Genomic DNA, 20,647 nt, shown 5'->3' on the forward strand with positions numbered 1-20,647 from the left:
AACGACGACGACGTCGACGACGACGGTCTCGTTGACAAGGGCGTCGTCGACGACGACTTTGACAGTGACAACGGCTGGCGTGTCGACGGTTTCATCGTCGACGACTTTGACGACCCTGATCTCGTCGACGCGTATACAGCCGTCGACGACAGAACAGTCGACGATATTGTCCTCTGAAAAAAGAATTAACATTTCTGTGACACGAATCACGCCAGAGATGACTTCTCCGAGGATTGTGTCTCCCCTACTGCCAACCATGGTTTTTCAGGAAGGGGAGTCAGAGGAGGATGACCAGGACTCGTACAGCTATGCCAATAGTCCCTCCCAACTTCTAGTCAAATGCCAGGACACTGACTCTGAGGGCGAATACGGCCACGAGGAAGTTGGTCATCTTCAGTCGGCCCAGTCGCAACACCATTCTGAACAGGAAATGGTTAGAGTGCCATCTTCTTTTCTTCAAGATCTGCATAAGATGCTGCAGGACTATAAATCTAAGGCGAGTAGGCCTATTCCGGTTCCGTCAACGCCTGCTACGACTACAGGGGTTTCAGCCTCATTAGTGACGCCTACTTTTCCGGCTCAAGTTTCCCCTCGGCCTCAAACGTCCTTCCATCAGGATTCCTCTGGGTTACAAGAGGCCCATGATGATTCCTCGGATGAGGATCAGCAGTCGGATCATGACTCTATTCCAAATACTGAGTATGATGAATATATCATTCCAGATCCCTCATCACCAGTCCCGGATCCGGCGGATTCCGCGCCAGCGGACATTGGGGGCTTCCATCAGCTGATGGAAAGATCTGCTGCAAGATTCAAATTAGCCATGCCTAAGGTTACTACAGATTGTTTCTTATATGATTTCAAGGAACCTTTTCGGAAATCAACTAGGTCCATTCCTATTGTGGATCATTTGTGGAAGGAGGGCCTAAAGGCTATGAAGCACCCGGCGACGGTGGTCCCTGTGCTACCGCTTCTGGATAAAAAGCACAAGGCACCCGATGATGGTCCAGCGGCCTTAACGGGTCACCCAAGACCAGACTCTGTGATCTTGCAGGCAGCGCAGAGGAAATCCTGTAACCCCTCTGCTCCCTTAACAACTCCTCCGGACAAGGAAGGGCGGAGGTTGGATAATGTGGGGAAGAGATTCTCGTCGATGGCAAGTTTGCTGGTGCGAGCGGCTAATGCCCTAGCGATCTTGGGTAGGTACGACCACCAGCTTTGGTGTGATGTCGCCCCGTACCTCGACCAGCTGCCTCCGGAGTCTACGTCTGAGGCAAAGAAAATCTTGCAGGAGGGAGAAGCGACGTGGATGGAAATCATTGACTGTGCAATGGATATTGCGACAACGGCGTTCCGTTCCTTGGCTGGGGCGGCAGTCCTCCGTCGCCAAGGATGGCTCAAAGCTACTTGGTTTCGGCCTGAGATCCAAAACAAGGTCCTACTCATTGACGACACTCTTCAAGAAATAAAAAAGGACACGGAGACTGCCAGGTCCTTGGGGACCCTTCAATACCGAAAGTCTCCTTTTAAGGGATCCAGAGGTAGAGGTGGTAACTACAGAGGATCCTTTCAACAGCAACGCTATTCCACCACGGGCTCAGGTTCCCAGCAATACAGCCTGCCTTATCAACTGCGGCAGGACCAGTCTACCAACTACTCCAGGCCTTACAATAAGGGAAAACAGGCTGGACGAGGACGGGATTCATCCAAGCGCCAATAGCGGCCTCCTGGCTCTTCCTACTGGACCCTCCTTCAAGAAATCATCAGTTGGAGGCAGGGTCACTAAATACCTTCAAAACTGGTCCAGGATAACATCGGACCGTTGGGTGCTCAACATCATTCGGAAAGGGCATACCTTGGAATTCACGCAAGTTCCTCCACCCGAGCCCCCGGCAGCCACTCCATCGAAACACCAGCGTCTCCTGCGGCTCGAGGTCCAACAGATGCTCCGGAAGGGAGCGATAGAGCCGGTCCCCTCAAACCAAAGGGGGCAAGGATTTTATTCCAGGTTCTTCCTGGTGAGGAAACGCTAGATAAGTGGCGCCCCATTTTAGACCTCAGGGAGCTAAACACCTATCTCCTATCCCTGTCCTTCCGGATGGTCTCTCTCCAGGACATCTTGAAGCTTATCAGCCCGGGGGATTTCATGGCCACGCTCGATCTCGAGGATGCCTATTTCCACGTTCCGATTCACCCAGCACACAGAAGGTTTCTGCGATTCACAGTAGCCAAGAGCCATTTTCAGTTCAGGGTTTTACCCTTTGGACTCCGCTCATCCCCAAGAATTTTCACAAAGGTGCTGGCGCCAGTAGCAGCTTTCCTGCGAAGGAACCATTTTCAGGTCTTCCCCTACCTGGACGACTGGTTACTGAAAGCTCCGTCCAGGGAGGCAGCGCTGGAGGCTGTTCAAGCTTGTACCAATTTGTTTCAGAATCTGGGACTCACTCTGAACAACGAGAAGTCTTCCCTGGTCCCGTCCAGAAAGGCTCGCTTCCTGGGAGCCATCTTGGATTCAAAGCTCTCAAGAGCCTTCCCTACTCCGGAAAGGAGAGAGAAATTACAGACCTTGGCCCAGGACTTACAAACAAAAAAAGTGTCTTTCAGTACGCCGCTACAAGTCTCTACTGGGAGTAATTTCATTGTGTATCCCACTAATTCCCCATTGCAGACTAAGAATGCGTCCTCTACAGGAGCAACTAGACAACCAGTGGAAACAGGTCCACGGTTCATTCGAGGACAGAGTGACGGTCACTCCAAAGATAAAGGAAACTGCCTTATGGTGGACAGATCAAGACAACTTGTCCCAAGGTCTATCCTTCGTAAACGACCCGTCTCCACAAGTGGTAACAACGGACGCATCATTGGAGGGTTGGGGGGCAGTGTTGCAAGACCTGCATGTCCGCGGTCATTGGTCGCCCCAGGAGAAACGCCTCCACATCAACCTGTTAGAGCTCAGGGCGATACGACTGGCTCTGCAAGCTTTTCTTCCTCGCCTGGAAGGTTCACAAGTGCTTATCAGGACGGACAACACCACGGGCATGCACTATGTGTACAAGGAAGGAGGAACCAGATCTCGTCCATTGTCGCAAGAAGTTCAGCAGATCTGGGAATGGGCGATCCTTCAGAGGATATCGCTGAAGGCAGAACACTTGCCAGGCGTCCTAAACGAAAACACCGACAGGCTGAGCAGGTCATCCTCAGTCAGCCACGAATGGGAATTGAATCAGTGAGTCTTGGAGCAGGTCTTCAGCCAGTGGGGCAGACCGGAGATCGATCTTTTTGCCACTCCGACCAACAAGAAATGCCGGTCTTATGCAAGCAGGCTTCCCCATCGAGATTCTCTGGGGAGTGCGCTTTCGATAGCATGGTTGAGGACATTTGTCTACGTTTTCCTCCCATACCTCTGATCCCACGGCTCATCAGGAAGATCAAGGTGGAGCCGTGCAGGATGATCCTGATAGCCCCTGCTTGGCCGAGGCAGTTCTGGTTCACCGAACTCCATCTGCTGTCGATAGCTCCTCCTCTTCCTTTGGAGGTTCTACCAGATCTCCTCACGATGTCCGAAGGACAAGTTTGGCACCCAGATCCGCAGTCATTACACCTGACTGCATGGCTCCTGAGCAGCGAGAGTTTATGAACCTACCCATATCAAGTGAGATTAAGGAGGTCCTTTCTCAGGCAAGGGCTCCTCTACGAACAGGACTTACTGTCTTAACTGGAAGAGATTTTGTTGCTGGTGCAGGAAAGAAAGCATTGATCCTTTCGCTTCCAAGCCTCATCAGATCCTTCCTTGTATGCTGTCCTTGGCTAAGTCGGGACTAGCCCATTCATCAATTAAGGTCCATTTGGCGGCAATATCAAGGTTCAGGAGGACTGGGTCTGGGCTCTCCTTGTGGTCTTCCAGAATTGTCAAGCAATTTCTAAAGGGCTTGTTCAGAGTCTATCCACCAGTGAGACCGCCTCCTCCAACATGGCATCTGAATCTAGTCCTTTCTCAACTCATGAAGGGCCCGTTTGAACCAATCCATCGTTCTGACATGAACTACCTTTCATGGAAATTGGCTCTCCTCCTCGCTCTCACGTCGGCTAGGCGTGTTGGAGAATTGCAGGCCTTGACTATCCAAGAACCTTTCCTTCAATTCAAGAGAAACACTGTAATCATGAGAACTAATCCGAGGTTTATGCCTAAAGTTCCCTCGGACTTCCACTTGAATGAGCCGGTCATTCTGAAGGCGTTCTTTCCTCAACCGGCTACACCAGCAGAGAGAGCATTACATTCGCTAGATGTGCAACGGTGCTTGAAATTCTACTTGGAGCGTACTAAGGGTTTTCGAAAAACCTCACAGTTATTTGTTGCCTTCGGGGGTCCAAGCAAGGGCCTTCCACTATCCAAACAAGGTGTTTCAAGATGGATCACGAGTGCCATTCTGCATTGTCACACTGCTGCAGGAAAACCTCTGACTGGAAAGATTCTAGCACATTCCACGAGATCTGTGGCTTCTTCAACAGCCCTCTTCGCGGGGGTGCAAATTAAAGACATTTGCAGAGCTGCTACCTGGAGCAGCGTTCACACCTTTACAAGGCAATACTGCTTGGAGTCCTTACAACAGGATGATGCGGCAGTAGGACAGGCTGTCCTGAGGAACCTCTTCCAATGATTGGTGAGCTTTCCTTTCTTTCCCACCTTCCGTCTTTCACATTTTGTATCTTTATGTCATGTTGCCTATTGCTATATTGTGATGATGCAAAATGTGGTTTTGTTGCTAACTGCTTGCTACTCTGATACAAAGCATGGGAATCTATGAAAGTTCTAATACTGGGGTAAGAAAACAAGTTACTTACCTGTAACTTTGGTTCCCCAGTATTGCTAACTTTCATAGATTCCCATGCGCCCACCCACCTCCCCGAGGAAAGCTCAGCCTACTACAGATATGGTGTCTAAGTACACAATGGCTACGAAATTCTGAGGCACTGAGGTTCCTTCAGGAAGGTTCTAAGTGGTGAGGCACTTCTGATTGGCTGAGGCCTAAGTTTGGTCTCTTTTACACAAAGAGGGTGATATGCTACAAAAGAGAATGAGGCCTAGGCCTTTTCCCTTGGTCTTTTGTACCTACAGCTATGGTATTTTTGTTACCGAGACTCCCATTCTGACGACGGGAATGAAACAAAGCATGGGAATATATGAAAGTTACCAATACTGGGGAACGAAAGTTACAGGTAAGTAACTTGTTTTCTTACCTTTTATGCAATTTGTGTAAGTGACGCTATATCGTTTAAATATTCTGCTATCATATACCTCTTTATACACTTTTACTATGCATTGTTGTTTGCTTTTTATGTAACTCGCGTAATTGCTGCTGTGTGAACCCTGTAAAGTGCTTTGATGCCTTTTGGTCAAGTCTGTGCTATACAAAACTCAATAAATAAATAAAAGCACAATGTACTTAAATAACAATACATACAGGAGTAAAGTGGAATGTAATTCTTATGTAAGGTTATTTACATTTTTTTAAGGTTTCTGTGACATTCAGGATGAGGCTGTGAGTGTGCTTCTCCAAAGTAAGTAGTACCCTCGTATATCGGCAGCTTTATATTGGGCTCTGTATTACTGGCTCATAGTAGTGTTTTGTATCGTTAGCCAATCTTTATGTGACCTTGGCTTATATGGCTGTTATAATAGAGTTGGGCACTAGTTGAGAATTTGGACCTTTATATGGAACAGGAATTCGGTATAGTATGTTCTATTTTTTTAAGCCAATAAGAGTCTAGCTTCGATTTGATATGCGAGGTTTGTTTAATCAAAGGGGAGAGGAGTTGGCCTAACGGCTAGAGTGGTAGACCTCAAATCTAAGGAACCAGGTTAGAGTCTGGGCAAGGACGCACATAATCTGTGATTTTGGGCAAATTACTTAATCTCCCTTTGCCTAACAAAAATTAATGTGTCCTCATGTTAGCCACTGGTGCTCGTGTAAAGCGCTCCGATAGCCAATACCTTCAGGTCAAATTCACGCTATATATAACGCCGCAAAAAAAGAAATGGCAGTCTGTCGCTTTACACTGAAGGCAACTGGCATCAAACATGGATTCATATGATTATATTGTGGCTCAAGTTAGGAGTTGGAGTCCTTCCGCTTGCATCGAAGCCCATCAGCGCTGAATTCCAAAATACATATTTGCTATTATGGGGCGTGTTGAGAGCCAGTTCCTTCTTATCAAAGGCGCTTGGCAGAAGCCCACTTAATATTTGCCTGCTATTGTGGAAGTTGGTGCTACATTTTATTCTGTCCCCATGCATCAATGCCAATCTATGCGGGAAATCCTATTACATGGTTGCCAATGTGGTGCCCGGTTAGAGTGGTAGCCATGCATCAAATCCAAATGACTTTGCACCTTAATTTACCTGATATTGGTTGTTGTGGAGGAGACTGACCTTGGGATAGTATCCGTATAAAAATTGTGGTCTTCATACCATGCTTTGCATTATAGAATATATATATTTTTTTAAATAAAACTCTGCATTTTTAGAAAAGTCTCCAAGAAATCTACAAAGCTGCGTAATTAGGGAGGAAAGCTTTATTTAGGTGTTATTCTCTGTGTACAACCGGAGATCACATCATAAATAACAAATAAAACCTACTGGTGAAGTAGCTTCTTTACAAGCCGGGCATGTGGGCTTCACGTTTTATGTTTTTAATAAAAACGTTAGGATTTTAAGCTGTACCCTAGAAAATGCAATGTTTTACATACATTTATTTCTTCTGATAATTGTTTTTGTACAGGAGTGCTCTATCGGGCAGAATGTCCCTTCCCGCTTCTACTAATCATCTCTAACTATATGTGACCTTTTAAAAACTTGGAAAGTAATTGATGATTTTTTAGCAAAAGTTAGATTACACTTAGAAATTAGTACCATAAATGTTGTAAGTCTCAGTTGTTCAGACTAACTCAAGCTCATTACTCTGGTCTAGTGATCACCTCACACAATTGAGTGTAATGTTGTGTGCAGTTTCTTGTTGTCATGCTCCGGACAGGCTGATAGCACAGTGAAGGAATGCATTAAAAAACAGTACATAAATGTGTGAAGAGTCTTTTAAAAGCTTATGTTTCAGAGTAAATCTATGCACTTACATTTGGACCACAGACAGTAATTTTTAAACTCTAATCTTATTATTCAGACTGGAGCTGTACTCTGGGAGAAGATACCAAGCCCAATACTACTTATCATTTCCCTTTTCGATGGGCTCCTCTGACTGAGTGTCTAATGGGCTGAAAATGTCACTGGTTCCGACAGCTTGTGTTAGATATGGGAGGAAGTACTCCTAGTTTTAACTCATACAGGTGTTTGGATACCACTTAAAAAAATAAGTTACTCACCCGTAATAATACATTTGTGCCTGACACTCATACATTCTTCTCCGGGACCTACGCCAACGTTCAAGTAATTTTAAAGCTGAATTGCCCAAATGCACACTGTGCTCACTTAAGCCTTAGGAACAAAAGCTTTGTAAATCAGGCCCAAGGTGCCTACCCATAACATCACACGTCTCACCAAAACCCACTGAACCAGAACTTTCCTCCTTCGCAGTAAAGAATACCCTGCATCTTGTACATATTGTTTTTTACACCCTACCCAAAGCCCAAGTCCCATGCTGATCAACACTACTGGAATGCTGTCATGTTAACCTGATAGGAGTTAGTATGCACCCAAGCTTTACCTGCTAGATGGACTCTCACCTTATAGGTCACCGTACTTACCATATTAGCTCACACAAGAGCCAGCCATGGAGGGACTCAAACTCTTCAAGCCTAGCAACAAAGCACTTCTCCAACCAAAGAATTACTGGACAGTGTCTCATTGAGCACCCCAAGGGCTATTCCTCATTTTGATAGAGACTGCAGTGTCATAAGCTTTAGTTTAGTCAGGTCCTAAGAATTCGAGGCACTTTTTGCACCAACAAAAAACAACCCAGCCCTGTCTCAATATATGTCAAAGTGTGTGTGTTTAAGGGTCTACTCTTATGGCCATGAAAAATTAGAGAAAATGATCTGCTAACCTTTCCACTTCCAGAACAATGGAGCCATTACAAAGGCCTGAAACAATGCTTGTTCCACCTCGTCCAAAAAATACCACCCTACTCAGTGGACATTCCACTTCCGCAAAGGAGTGGCATCACTCACCCTGGCATCGGTGACTTTGAACTCTCTCAGAATGTACTGTGGCATGTTGTACTCTGCCATTGGATCCACCACAAAGTACTGGTATCTCGCTGACCGCTCAGCAGGCCAGTACTGATGACACTTTTCCTGCCAAAGATAAAATGATTTGAATTTAGATACAAATGGTAAAAGAAATACTTGTGAGTCACATGAACAATAAGAAAAATGCTTGTAAAGTATAGGGAACACATCTGCCCCTGACCAAACCACTCAAGACAGTAGTAAGGCTTTTCTACCTTCCCTTTCATCATTTCAAACTTCCCGCCACTGGTCACTTTTATGCTGCCCCTAGTGAGAATTAACCCCACTGGAGGCGACTTGTTCATATGGTCATCAAGGCTCCAAGTTTTCTGCACTTTTTCCTACTATACTAATAGTAAATAATAAACTATTATTCACCATTAGTAAGGTAGAAAATCTATGGACCCTTGCTCGCAGTCATGGCAGCTGCATGCACATAAAGGTCCCTGCACCGTCCATCCATGCCTCATGGCCTCCTCTCTGATGGTGCTCAGCAGTGTCACTAGTATTGACAACTTAGGAAATGATGAGGTGAAAAAGCATGTGGCTGCTCTGCAACCAGATGATATCTGGGGCCTATGCAATTCATCAGCATGGACCCAACGCCACATGCTGTATGCTCTTCACAGCCATCTGAGACGTATTAGAGTGGGAGAGCATGCGGGCGGTGAGTGATACTGAGTAAGATATTGTGTGAGCATGAGGGGAAAGGTAAGCATGTGAGCGACACTGTGTACCACAGCGAGAAAGTGTAAGCATGTGTGTGAGACTAGGAGAGAATGCGAGTGCACATGAGTGAGGGAGTGAAGCATGTGAGTGCTTGAGACTGTGACACTGTATCCGCACGTGAGAGTGAGTAAGTGAGTATGTAAGAGTATGTGTAACAAATCCAATCTAAGGGAACATGCCGGCGTTTACAAAGTGCAAGGATTTCCTGGCATGAGGGAGGACAAAAGACAGACCCAGGCTAGTGGAGGTATTCTTGGTATGTGGGGCACCCATAAACACCTCCCCCACCCAGCAAAAAAAACTATCCTAGAAGAAGTTGGGCTCGCTCCCTGAAATTCGTGAAAATGTTCCAACACTTTCATAGATCACCTTTCACCACTGAAACCCGCCAGTTACCTGAACCTGGAAGGAGGAAGACACTTACCCTTCCCATCTCTCGGAGCTTCGTCAACATAACAACAATGGTGGAGTTATTCTCCCACAGCATCCGCCAGAAATCTTCAGTGGTCTCCGCCAGGGGACCCTGGGTGGCAATGTAAGCTTTCTGTTGCCTGCAAGAATTTAGAATGCATGGTTAGAAGGGGACACTTCAATAGGAACACTGGTGTACGGGTAACACCACAAATTCAGAAAGTCGGCCGGAAAGCTAGGGGGGCTTTCAGGAGTAAAAGAACAGTGTTGGTGTCTTGAATGTGGGTGGAACAGAGCTGTGCATTCTGCTCGGTGGTGGCATCCTGTCTGGGGTGGGTGCAAGATGAGCCTGCGGCTGCTCTCTTTCATTCACTCTTTGTCATTATCTGCTGAATTCAAAATGTAGTATGCCTCAGTCAGAATACTCTTACACCATCAGTTAGACGCTGGCCTTGTTCCCAGTCTTGTGCTGGCACTAAAAATGATGAAGAAAGTTTACTTAACGATAGAACAATGATCTTTCATGTGGGTAGATGGCTTACTATTAGGGTGATCAACCGTCCATAAATTTCACGGACCATCTGTAATTTTGGGAATTTCAGGAAGGTATGCTGTTCCCTTGCGAGATGCCCCATGAGTTTAAACGTTTTCACTCGGGTCTGCAGCAACCCCTCCGGGACCTTGCAAAGACTGTGGACTGGCCCATTGTCAGTCCGAGACTGCAGGTGATTATCCCATATAGAATGACAATGGGCCCTATTGTAGTGACAGCATGTAAATGTAAATGTACCAGTATTTATAGAGCGCACAGCTACTTCCCTGAGGTAGTGTCCCGGCGATGTCCGTATACCGCTTAGGGAACCCTTCCTGGTTTTCCCTGTGAGTGTCCACTCCTGGGCACCCCCAGGGTGAAACCAGGCATCCCAGCGCTTTTGGGGCCATTGTGGAGATTAAGCAAGCTATTGCCCAGAGTCGCAGAGTGGGACCCATGATTAGAATAGGCACCGAGGCGAGAATTATCAGGTCCGAGGAAATTGAGCCCAAGACCCGCCAAGGCGGGTATTAAACCATGGTCCCGGACCAGACCTCTGCATCAGGGTCTGCCGCTCTAACCATTTGAGCCACAGTGGTGTGCCTTCTTCTGCATCAGACTAGGGCAAGGCATTCTGCTTTTGTCGTGAAGCCATGCTGCTGAAAATAAAAATAACTGTTGGAGGCAGAGCAATCATTTGTGCAAGGCCTCCATCTATAGGTCATTTACCACATTGTCAAGGTGGATATTTGTCGCTCCATGCCATGGGCTCACAGTTATCCAGACCTGGGCTGTCCTTTAATTAACAATCATTTTCACTTATGTTAGTTTCATGGGTTGAACTAGACTCAACCATAACTATTATTCCAAGAATGCCCTCTTTTGTTATACGAAACTAGGTGTCCCAGAGATGAAGAGACATCTGGTTACCCTAATGACGATGCCTTTGAGAAAAGGATGCTAGCTTGCAGATTAGAGTAGAAAGGACCGAGGTGATTATTTAAAGACCTGTGTTTTTAAGGTTCAGGTGCCTTTAACTTAATACGTTTTACTTTTTCACATATGCATATACATTTGAAGTCTACGGTGAAAATACCAAATGTTTCTACATATAAAAAGTAGATCCCCTAAATTGCATATGGGAGAATTATTGGAATTATTCACACAAAAAATATCAAAAACAATATTACATAAACCTGTACGTACTAAATTATCTCTTCCATTAAGCCTTTTTCTTCTAAAGTTTGCATAGTGTACACTGGCTTCACACAAGGGCCTCTCTTTATTTTTAAATGCCTCAGTCTGTATGTCGAATTAAAATCGGGTTCAGCCTTCTTCCGCAAGTCCGAATAAAGTACCAACCATATTTGGTATTAGTTAGTTAAAATCACACATCAATTGTGTTGCACTGTCAGTTAAAAAAGTAAAGTATAATTAATAAGGTATCTTTTGTGGTCCTGGCTCAGTGTTTGTTTTAATAATATATTTTTGAAACAGTAATTCCCACTTTTGGAAGCAGCCATTTTTTTAATTCAGAGTATGCTAACACCTACCTGTAGCCATCGATAAAACTGGAGTTGATGTAGTCCGACCCCTCAACTCCTCTGATTGGCTGAAGGCAAACCCGTGTGGTTTCGTATGGCATGATATTGACAAGGCGATTCTTGAATTTGTTACATGGAAGGTTGGCACTGATGAAGCGGGAAGTGTGTGCCTTGGAGTTGGCAAGTCTCTGCAAGGGAGAGAACAACCAAAACAGATGTTATGGGAGCTGTACGCAGTTTGAAGTTGAAGATCTGAAGATTGCCCCAAACAGTACATGTCCCTTTCAGTGAAACACATGAATAAATATAATTCATAACACACTATATCAGAGTTGAGCATGTTTTCTCAATCGAACAACATTCATATTTCGAAAAATTGTGTTGGTTGACCTAATTTGGTTAACAAAATAATTTGCAAGCTGTTATTAACCCAAGATTCAGGTGTAAGTAATACTGATTGACAAGGGACCTTATTGGCCATAGATGGACATAAATAAAACATTATTATAGCATAAAAAGGATAATTTACTCACACATAATGTAGTTTGGTGTGAAAGCTAAAAATCACAATGCAGCGTTCTTATTAAAATTATTTCTGCTTTATTGCCAGGGCTTCGTTTGAAGGCTCTTTAGACTTTAAGTTCTAATAAAGCTAAACACCTCCAGTCGAACACTTCCTCAGAGCGTGTCTGAAAAATTGGTTCCAGCTGAGTAACTAAAATTAATTCATAGCTTAACACCAGATGTCGCCGCAAGTGAAGCATGTTGTGTACAAGTGCCTTCCCTTGAAATGAAATGGAAAGCAAAATCCACATTCATGGGGGGACATCACAAAAGCATGGTAGCGTTTTGCCTTAGCGCTACTTCATTGCAAAATTCAATTCAAGACTTTTCAGCAGTCATACTCCAGTACCACCTCGCTTCTCTGCACACAATCTCAAAGTGCTTAAGCCATGTCCATGAACGAAAGTTGGGAATGTTGCTGAACACTCAGCAAGGCAAGATGGTGTGGAGAGCAGGAGGAAGCTGGGATTGCCTAGCAAGGCATGACCAACAAAGAAAGTTTGTATTACTCATGCATGTGTGATTGGTAAGGCTTGGCGTGGAGTGTTGGGCTCGGTTTGGGAGGCCACATGTTTGCATAACAGAGGCAATCCAATCGCTGACATGAACCTGTTGCGTGGATTAGTGAATCCCATATTGGGAGAGTCAGAACAATCAAAACATGTTTTGTTGTGTTACTTGGTATTTGTAGAGCAAACTTATGCCTTTGGTAGGGTGTTGAAGTACTGCGGGCTGTTCGGTCTGAAGGGTGAGATCCACTTAGATTTCATCTTTTGTTATATGACATTTGCACAGCTCACGATTGTCATTAGTGTTGCACTCCAGTCTCGCAGAGCAATCGCATTTGGAGGTGTATGTTCGTTTGAAGAGGTGTGTGGTTGTAACAGGACATATGTGTGAAAGAGCATGAGATCCCAACACGTGGTGTTGTGCTGTGGTGAAGCAAACAATGCCGGTATGTAGGCCCATTCTTAAAGATTATGTGAGATTTGTTTTTAGACGTTTTAGATGAGTATCCTGCATACCGGTCTGATTGCAAGCGCCCTTCTCCATTCACCCTATTTATTTTATAGGTTTCTGCGATTGTGTCTTGTTTCCAGCGTCTGCTCGTGGCATGTGATCACACCATCCATCTTTTTCGTATCTCCTGTCTCCTCATAAGTTCAGCCTACTTTACCCTGCCCCAGTTCTTTTTTTGAGGTTCTCTGATCTAATGTATAAACTGGATCAGACAATAGATCTATCTACTAGGAGTGCTGTCAACAAAAATAATATCACAGCCTCACAAGACAGATAGTGGACAACAAGTCCAATGCAATAGTGCAACGCTGGAGACAATGCAAGGTCTGTGAGTCAAGAGCAGGTGGGAAAATGGCCACAGTGAATGGGTCTGGCGTGCTTCATCTTCTTTCGAGTTCTGTTTTCTGCTCAAGGTAGACCTTCTAGCCGCAGAAAAAGTGTGATTGTACAATGCACAGATAAAAACTTGCTTTGTATCAAGGCCTTCTAGGTTCAAGTTCAGCTCTTGTTACATTTCTTTTCATTTCACTACTTGCATTCAAATATGGCTCCACTATCAAGTGACAAATTCTCTGTAACTTTTCTAATCCTCTTAATACACTCTCATAATTTTCTGAAATTTGAATGGCGTTCATCAATGTGTCTATGCAACTACCCTGACTTTTACTTTGTCTTGCATAAGGAGATAATCCCAAGTATTTAGCGATAATCACACAAGCAAATTATTATCTACATATCTGTTTGAAATGAGTCTTTGGGACACTCGGGGTAGACCGAGCTGCCAATCGGCAAACACATGTTAACCCGAAGTGTGTCCAAGTTAATCTCTCCCTCTGCTTCCTTCTATTTACTGGCTCTAATCCCTTTGGGCTCAATGGGAGGTTTAATGAATTCTACAAATGAAAGATGAGTTTGCAGCTCCCAACTGGTTTAAACGGATTTATCAAGAAATGCCTCCGATCGCGCTGAATTCCCTGTTGGTTGTGCAAAGATCTTTTTAAATGGAAACAGCAGCTAAAGATACTGGAACTCAGAGATCGATTTATTTAATATCTGCTTTAGTTTATCTTTTTGGAGCTCATATTTCTGTACGCGTTACACTGATTCCTGGATTTTTTTCCGACTGAATGTGAATTGAATAGCGGAGAATAATTTCAAATAGTTGCTGCAGTGGAGAGAGGATTTTTGTACAAGAGTATTGTCCGTTATCTCAAGGTTGAACAGGCTTCAGGAGCTGTATTACAGTAAAGGCGCTTTTTCATTGTTTGCACCGGGCGCACCTTTTAAAAGACGTGCCTGTCGCAAACAAAGAAAATGTGCCCTATTACCATGAATGCGCTGGCCCCAGGGCAGCCGCGAACTCACGATGCCCCCAGGGCAGCGCATTCTGGTGCAAAATGGAGCGGCTGCTTTAATGCCGCTCCATGTTTTCACAGTGCAGGCAGCAACCCGACTACACTTTGAAGGGGGATTAGAGATCCCCTAGCAGGCAGGTGCAGTCAGTGACTGCAACCGCCTGCAAGGAGATGTCTGGGGTCCTATTAGAGGATTGCTCTTAGGGGGCGCACTGACAGTGCGACACCTTTTAGCGTGCCCCCTGATAGCTTCTTTGCCTCTGCGCCCATGTCTGTAATGCGGGCGCAGAGGCAAAGGGATTCCCTCATTTGCATGGGGCACGCCCCATGCAGATAGCGCTGGCACTTTGTGTATCAGCACTATTGGCATTACAGAAGGGGCCGCACAAGCATCTGCGGCCCCTTCTGTAGTACCAAAGTGCCCTGAGGGTGCGCAAAGCGAGGGCAAATGCATGTTGCGCCCCTGGGGCACTTCCTGTAATACAGCCCCAGATCTGTAACTTTCCATACTCTTCTATGGGTGAGAGTAGCTTTTTCAGGTGCCACTTCCTGTGTTCTATCTTTTGTTTGTGTTGGGAACAGTCGCAGCCTGCATGACTCACGGGTGGGTAGGCCCGCAGGTAGGGGGTCACGCAGGGGGTGGGGAGGTTTAATAATTGAAAAAAAAAAAGTTAACTTACTTTTGCCGTCCGTTCCCGTGTCGTCGGTCTATGTCATCCTCTCTACTACACTACAACTAAGCCAATCACAATGCTGCAATGGCACTGTTGTGATTGGCTGGGACGCCGACCAAAAAGGCGTCAATGGGAAGCAATTTTCTCCATGTAAGCGGCATGCAGCCTACATGGAGAAAAGGGAGAGAGTGTATGACTGGGTTGGTCAGCCCTGGTGCCGACCAAACAGTCCGCACCCTCAGAGTGGGCAAGCCACTCCTCCCCGGCCCTCCAGCAGACACCCCCACCCCCAACCAAACCCTTCTGCTTTCTCGCAGTGCGAGAAGCAGAAACATAAAATAGTATTTAAAGTCTTTTCGTATAGAAAAAATGAAAGGATTGGCTTTGTCAATACTTCCTTAAGTTAACCTTTGTACACAAATATATGCACGCATGAATCGTGATGGGTTATTGTGGTTATGATGAGTAAGATGTCCACTTAGAAGCAAGCAGAATGAACACATATGATCTAGCACTGACTTGCATTTAATAGTGTTACTTGTGAAAATTTATCAGGACGATTGCTCGAGAGGACAGTATCATGGGACAATATTCTGTACCGTGAGAATGTGATTGGTATCACTTAGATCTTTTCTAAAAGTAGATTTGGTCTTTTGGGGGATAGGGCGGGGTTTGGGGACACTTTCCAACTCTATCAGTGATCTCTTGTTGCTGCTAGGCTTGCTGGCAGGTTCAGTTCTGGAGATGCAGGAGAGAAAGGCCAGAAAATAGTGGCACCCTTTTGCTGGCCGCCCCTCTGCTAAGTAGGTAGGGTCAGTCAATGATCATGTCACTTGCCACGCACCTTCTAACAAAGCTGACGTGTAATGAGCAGGAGACTTAGTAGTACCACTGACTGCAGAGATTGTTCGGATGTCCCTAGAAGAAGTATAACCAAAAAAGGTTCTCGATGTTGGCGTTATGAAGCACATTACTTTCAGCTTCAAATCTGGATTAGTCCTCTTCAGAGCCTAATGATCTTAAGGGTGTCTTTTGGAGTGGGACATATTTTATGGCACCCAAAATATTTTACCAGAAGACTGTCCTTGTAAAGATTTACTGCCTACTGCTTGATGGCCCACCCAGACTGTTTGCAGGTGAGTGCAGTTTCTGCACGAGAGCTGAACGAGACTTTTGAGCACACTTAGCAGGGATTTGTTCATGTCCCCCCCGTTTTAAAAGACTGGACCCAAATAACACGTGATTTGGCACCACAGAGCCTCTGGAACACACTCTGCAGAACCTGTGCAACAATTTCTATAATCAATGGTTCGAATTTAAATTTAAGAAAGTTAAAGTTAACAGAAATTTGCCGATAGCAATGAAATCTCTGTTTTAATCTTAAATTTGCATCCCTAGCAAGTAACTACATAATACATGAAATGCATCGCCATAAATAACGGTACAGCGACAGATGCCTGTAATAAATTTGACCACTGCCATTTTTCCCATGTGGGAGCAATTTCGCAAAATCCATTACTGAGAATTGCTGAAACCCTATAAATTACACAATCGACTTAAAAGTTTTTATATAAATCACAACTTTTTTACCATTTAAACAACCTGATCTAAACAACAACTGCTACAGTGGACATCATCAGAGCACGTCTGGTCTCATTAGCAAATGGGGGTGGGTGCCTACAGAGCTTACTAGTTATGATTCCTGCGGTATGTGGTTTTCTCCTCTTCCAGGGGCGAGCTAAATGCAATAGCAGAGTGGAACCAAAGTCTGTGATATTTCTCATATAAACCATAGCCTATAGGCCGCTAGGATATTCAGCTGGGAATGCAAAAAGGTTTTCTAAAAACTCCAAGACTGTTTATCATTCCTACTTGTTTATCATTCCTACCACACCACTATGTATTGCCTCAACCCTTCTGCATTTTTTTCATTGTGCCTCCTGTGTTGTCACATCTTCTTCACATCTGCAGCTGAATCACTTTTCTCTTCTCAGTTTTTTCTCTTCCGAATCTGTCTGTCTGTGGCTCAACTCCCATACTTTGAGCCTTCTTTGCTACTTCCTTTGCTTTTCTTGCCTCTTGTTTATAACTGCCAAGTCTGCAGCATGCATCTATTAGAGATTCACTTGCTGTTCCCTCTCCTGCCCAACTGCATATTTTATTCATCACATCAATAAGTCCCCTGTCGCACCTCCCGTCCCACCTCTTTTTGCCCTCAGGCACCAGTTACCTTGAACTCCAGCTCCATGCCGGTGACGTGCTCTCCCACCTCGATCTGCGCCAGTTTTTGGATGTACGTGTACAGGTTCCTGGCGGGTACCTCTGTGTTCCCACAGGCCACGGCCTCCAGCAGAGCATCATGGATGAAGCTGTACTGGTCCTCTGTCTGTACCATGTAGTTGCGCTGGGACCTCATTAGCGTGACATGGCCATAGATGTCCACGGTCTTTTCATGCTTGATGCGTTCCAGCATGGCGTCGATGACGATGAAGCAGCCCGTCCGGCCAACACCCGCACTATAAAAAAAAAAAACACCTTAGGTAAAGATTCTACAGACAGAGACACCAAAACTATGCCTGAACAAGTGGAACCACCCTCACACCTTTCTCCACTCCATGTCCGATCTCTGTATAAAATGGTGGTATGTTCTTACAACGAACTCCGTTGTAACGCATGCCTTTACCACGCATGCGTTACCTACCGAATGGAATTTCCACGCTTATCCTTCTCCACGTTTTTTTCGTGGTGAAGTCATACGTCGTAAAGAGGAAGCGGAATTTTCTTTCCGTTTCCTCTTATACGACACCGATTGCCTGCACATCTCGACTTCAGGTTAGGTTTTTTTTTTGGGGGGGGGAGCCCCCCAACCCCCCTTTTTTATTTTACCCTTTACCACACATGCCTTTACCTCGTAGTAAACGTATGCGTGGTAAAGGCTTTCGTTGTAACCACGCATGCTTTGTAATGCATGCGTGGTTACGTTTTTTGTGGAAACGGCCGCGTTGTAGTGGCCGTTTCCCGTATAGGAAATATCTCTTTCACTGCAGTCCACTGCCAGTGTAGACTCCGGTGAAGAGTTCATGGCTCGAGAGACTCCCCACCACTGGAGGAGCTGTGACCAACCTATTGGAAGTTTAATCAGGAGAGCCATGTTCCAAGTATGGCTTCTCCACCGTTAACAGAGGTTCGTGAATTTCTTCAATCAGTTCATATGTCTATCAACTTAGCAAACATGTTAAAAGTCAGTATGTTTTCTTATTATACAAATTGTTAATACAAAAAGGATATTTAAATACTTCTGCCATTTTCATTTAAACGACCGGCGCCTGTTTACTCGGAGGCGAGCCGACTCACTTGATGTGTAAGATCAGTTAACAAGTACCTGCAGTGCACCACAATCGGACCCGCATCCGGAGGGTTGCACGTTTTCACTCTTCTCAGGAATGCCAGGAAAGGCGTAGGGTACTCTGGCACTCCGTGGTCAGGCCAGGCTGTGAACTGGAACTGCCGGACCTCCCTTTTCTCACTGGACCCGTTCTGTGAAGACAGGGGTGTATCATTTCACAAAGGCGCTGCTGAGGGCGCTGTCCTGTGCGCAAGAACCAGCAGTCACGAGAGAGCTTGACAGAGGCGGAGGAAAGTGTGGTAGACTATAGGGCGAGGGTAGTCACTGTCCTTGTGGATGGAAAGGGAACAGGATAACTGGGGAGTTTATGAGAAGCGCAGGTTGGAGGGGTGAGGGGGGTACAGGTCAGAGCACTATGTGGGGCAATAGGATTGATGAAAGGGGCATAGCTTCAGTGGGGGTGTTACAACCCCCAAATCATGTATTGTGTACTAAATAGTTGGGAACAGGTGCTTTCAGTCGGGTACATTGAGGTATCCGCCAGATTTCACCTAGGATTCTCTCACACACACTTTCTATCCTCTATGTTTTGAAGAACTTAAAAAATGTTTGTTATCTTACAAAATATTTTGTTTTAAGTGGCGCTAACAATCTGCACTGCTCTTCCTTTCTACTGCCCCTTAAGCTCCCCTCATGTCCGTCTTCTCAGATAATGTATGTTATCAAGGTACGCCAGCATGGTTGGTGGGAAATCTGAAGACCCCTTCCCCGCTCAAACTTACTGATCAAGCTAAGCCCCTTGTTGAAAAGTGAGGATCACAGGTGGGAGGAGTGAGACGCTTGGGTGGGAGGAGTGAGGGTCACAGTTGGGAGGAGTGAGAAGCATGGTGGGAGGAGTGAGAAGCCTAGGTGGGAGGAGTGAGGGTCACATGTGGGAGGAGTGAGAAGCATGGGTGGGAGATGTGAGGGTCACAGGTGAGAGGAGTGAGAAGCATGGTTGGAGTAGTGAGAAGCATAGGTGGGAGGAGTGTGTAGGGCTCAGGTGAAAGAAGTATTAAGGGAAAAAGGTGGCAGGAATGAGAGGAACACAGGATGGGTAGTGTGAGGGTCACTAGGGTTGCAGGAGAAGAGAAACATGTGGGAGGAATGAGAGGCTTATGCGGGAGGAGATTGGGTGACAGATGACAGGAGTGAAAGAGGTACAGGTCTGAGTAGTGTGAAGGGCACTAGAGTTGAAGTACAAGGGGCCTAAATGGGCGTAGTGTAAATACTACTTGTTTGAGACATTTCAGTTTCATATTGTATTGTTTTGCAGCATTTATATAGCATTTACAACCCCTATGTGGGGCAAGGAAGATCTTGCCTTTGTGAGTAACATGCTACACCATGTAAGGTAAGGATGTTGTTTAAGTGTGGTCCAAGCTTACCTTGTGTAGAGAGAATGTTCTGACACAGAACGTCGCCAGTTCTATTGTGTCAAGTAGCGTCACCTGGATCATCCCATAAGTCTCAGCACCACGACTTGGCCAGTACTGATCGCACTTGATCTGTGGAATGAAAAGCAACAATAAGCGAGTGTGAATAGTGGAGCCTCTACGTGCTTGGTAAGCTCAGGTGTGGAAGAGCATGATGACATGTGGACAGACACCAAACACCCACTGAGTGTAGGAGATCATCAAAACTTGACAACCAATATGATTGGCTGCTCCTATGAACAGATACATGTGCAAAAGCATCAAATATGGTTCCGCCACATGTTCACTAAAAATCACCTGATGTGGGAGGGCATCAGAAGTGGGCATCCCTGCCTGATTACACCTTCCACTGCCAATAACTGTGGGTGGAGGAACGTCAGAGGAGGACAACCTAGTTATCTAGCTTCCACGCTACGGTATGATAGGACAAATAAATATGCCCAGACCGGTAATGCTTCCTCATCTGTAACCCTACAAGTGAAAGAGGAAGTCGGATATGGCCAGTCTACAGAACACAAAGGGAGTGCAGGGGCATCGTATGTGGCCAGCCCTTGTTTCTAGCCAAGATAAGTTAATTTAATGCAGAAAAACACAGCAATTAAGGCACTCCAGATTCTCAAAGCAAAATATTATGGAGTAGCTTCCCTAGCCTTTTTGGTCAATCAGTTGAGTATTTGTTAGCTCACATTTTGAAAATTACCTTCATTGAGATTGGTTGGCCTTTAAAATCCCCATCATCCTCTACGTTGATTGGTTGAC

The 20,647-nt window shown here is 45.5% G+C and overlaps 1 protein-coding gene and 1 long non-coding RNA gene across 5 annotated transcripts in view; one reads left to right on the forward strand and one right to left on the reverse strand.

Moving 5' to 3' along the window:
* The window catches only part of LOC144798606 (uncharacterized), a 1,317,000-nt gene that overhangs the window by 168,355 nt on the left and 1,127,998 nt on the right, over nt 1–20,647 (forward strand). For both annotated transcript variants that reach the window (XR_013603577.1, XR_013603578.1), the window contains exon 3: nt 5,515–5,559. This is a non-coding gene — a long non-coding RNA (uncharacterized LOC144798606). The remainder of the gene's footprint in view (nt 1–5,514; nt 5,560–20,647) is intronic.
* Nucleotides 1–20,647, reverse strand: part of PTPRS (protein tyrosine phosphatase receptor type S) — a 320,940-nt gene that overhangs the window by 6,231 nt on the left and 294,062 nt on the right. For all 3 annotated transcript variants that reach the window (XM_078669564.1, XM_078669562.1, XM_078669563.1), the window contains 6 exons: nt 19,841–19,960; nt 18,450–18,604; nt 17,298–17,583; nt 11,464–11,642; nt 9,392–9,518; nt 8,179–8,304 (listed from right to left, as the gene is read on the reverse strand). In XM_078669564.1, coding sequence (XP_078525690.1) covers nt 8,179–8,304; nt 9,392–9,518; nt 11,464–11,642; nt 17,298–17,583; nt 18,450–18,604; nt 19,841–19,960 — 993 coding nt within the window. The remainder of the gene's footprint in view (nt 1–8,178; nt 8,305–9,391; nt 9,519–11,463; nt 11,643–17,297; nt 17,584–18,449; nt 18,605–19,840; nt 19,961–20,647) is intronic.

This window comes from Lissotriton helveticus, chromosome 12 (genome assembly GCF_964261635.1).
Source record: "Lissotriton helveticus chromosome 12, aLisHel1.1, whole genome shotgun sequence".
Lineage (NCBI taxonomy): Eukaryota > Metazoa > Chordata > Amphibia > Caudata > Salamandridae > Lissotriton > Lissotriton helveticus.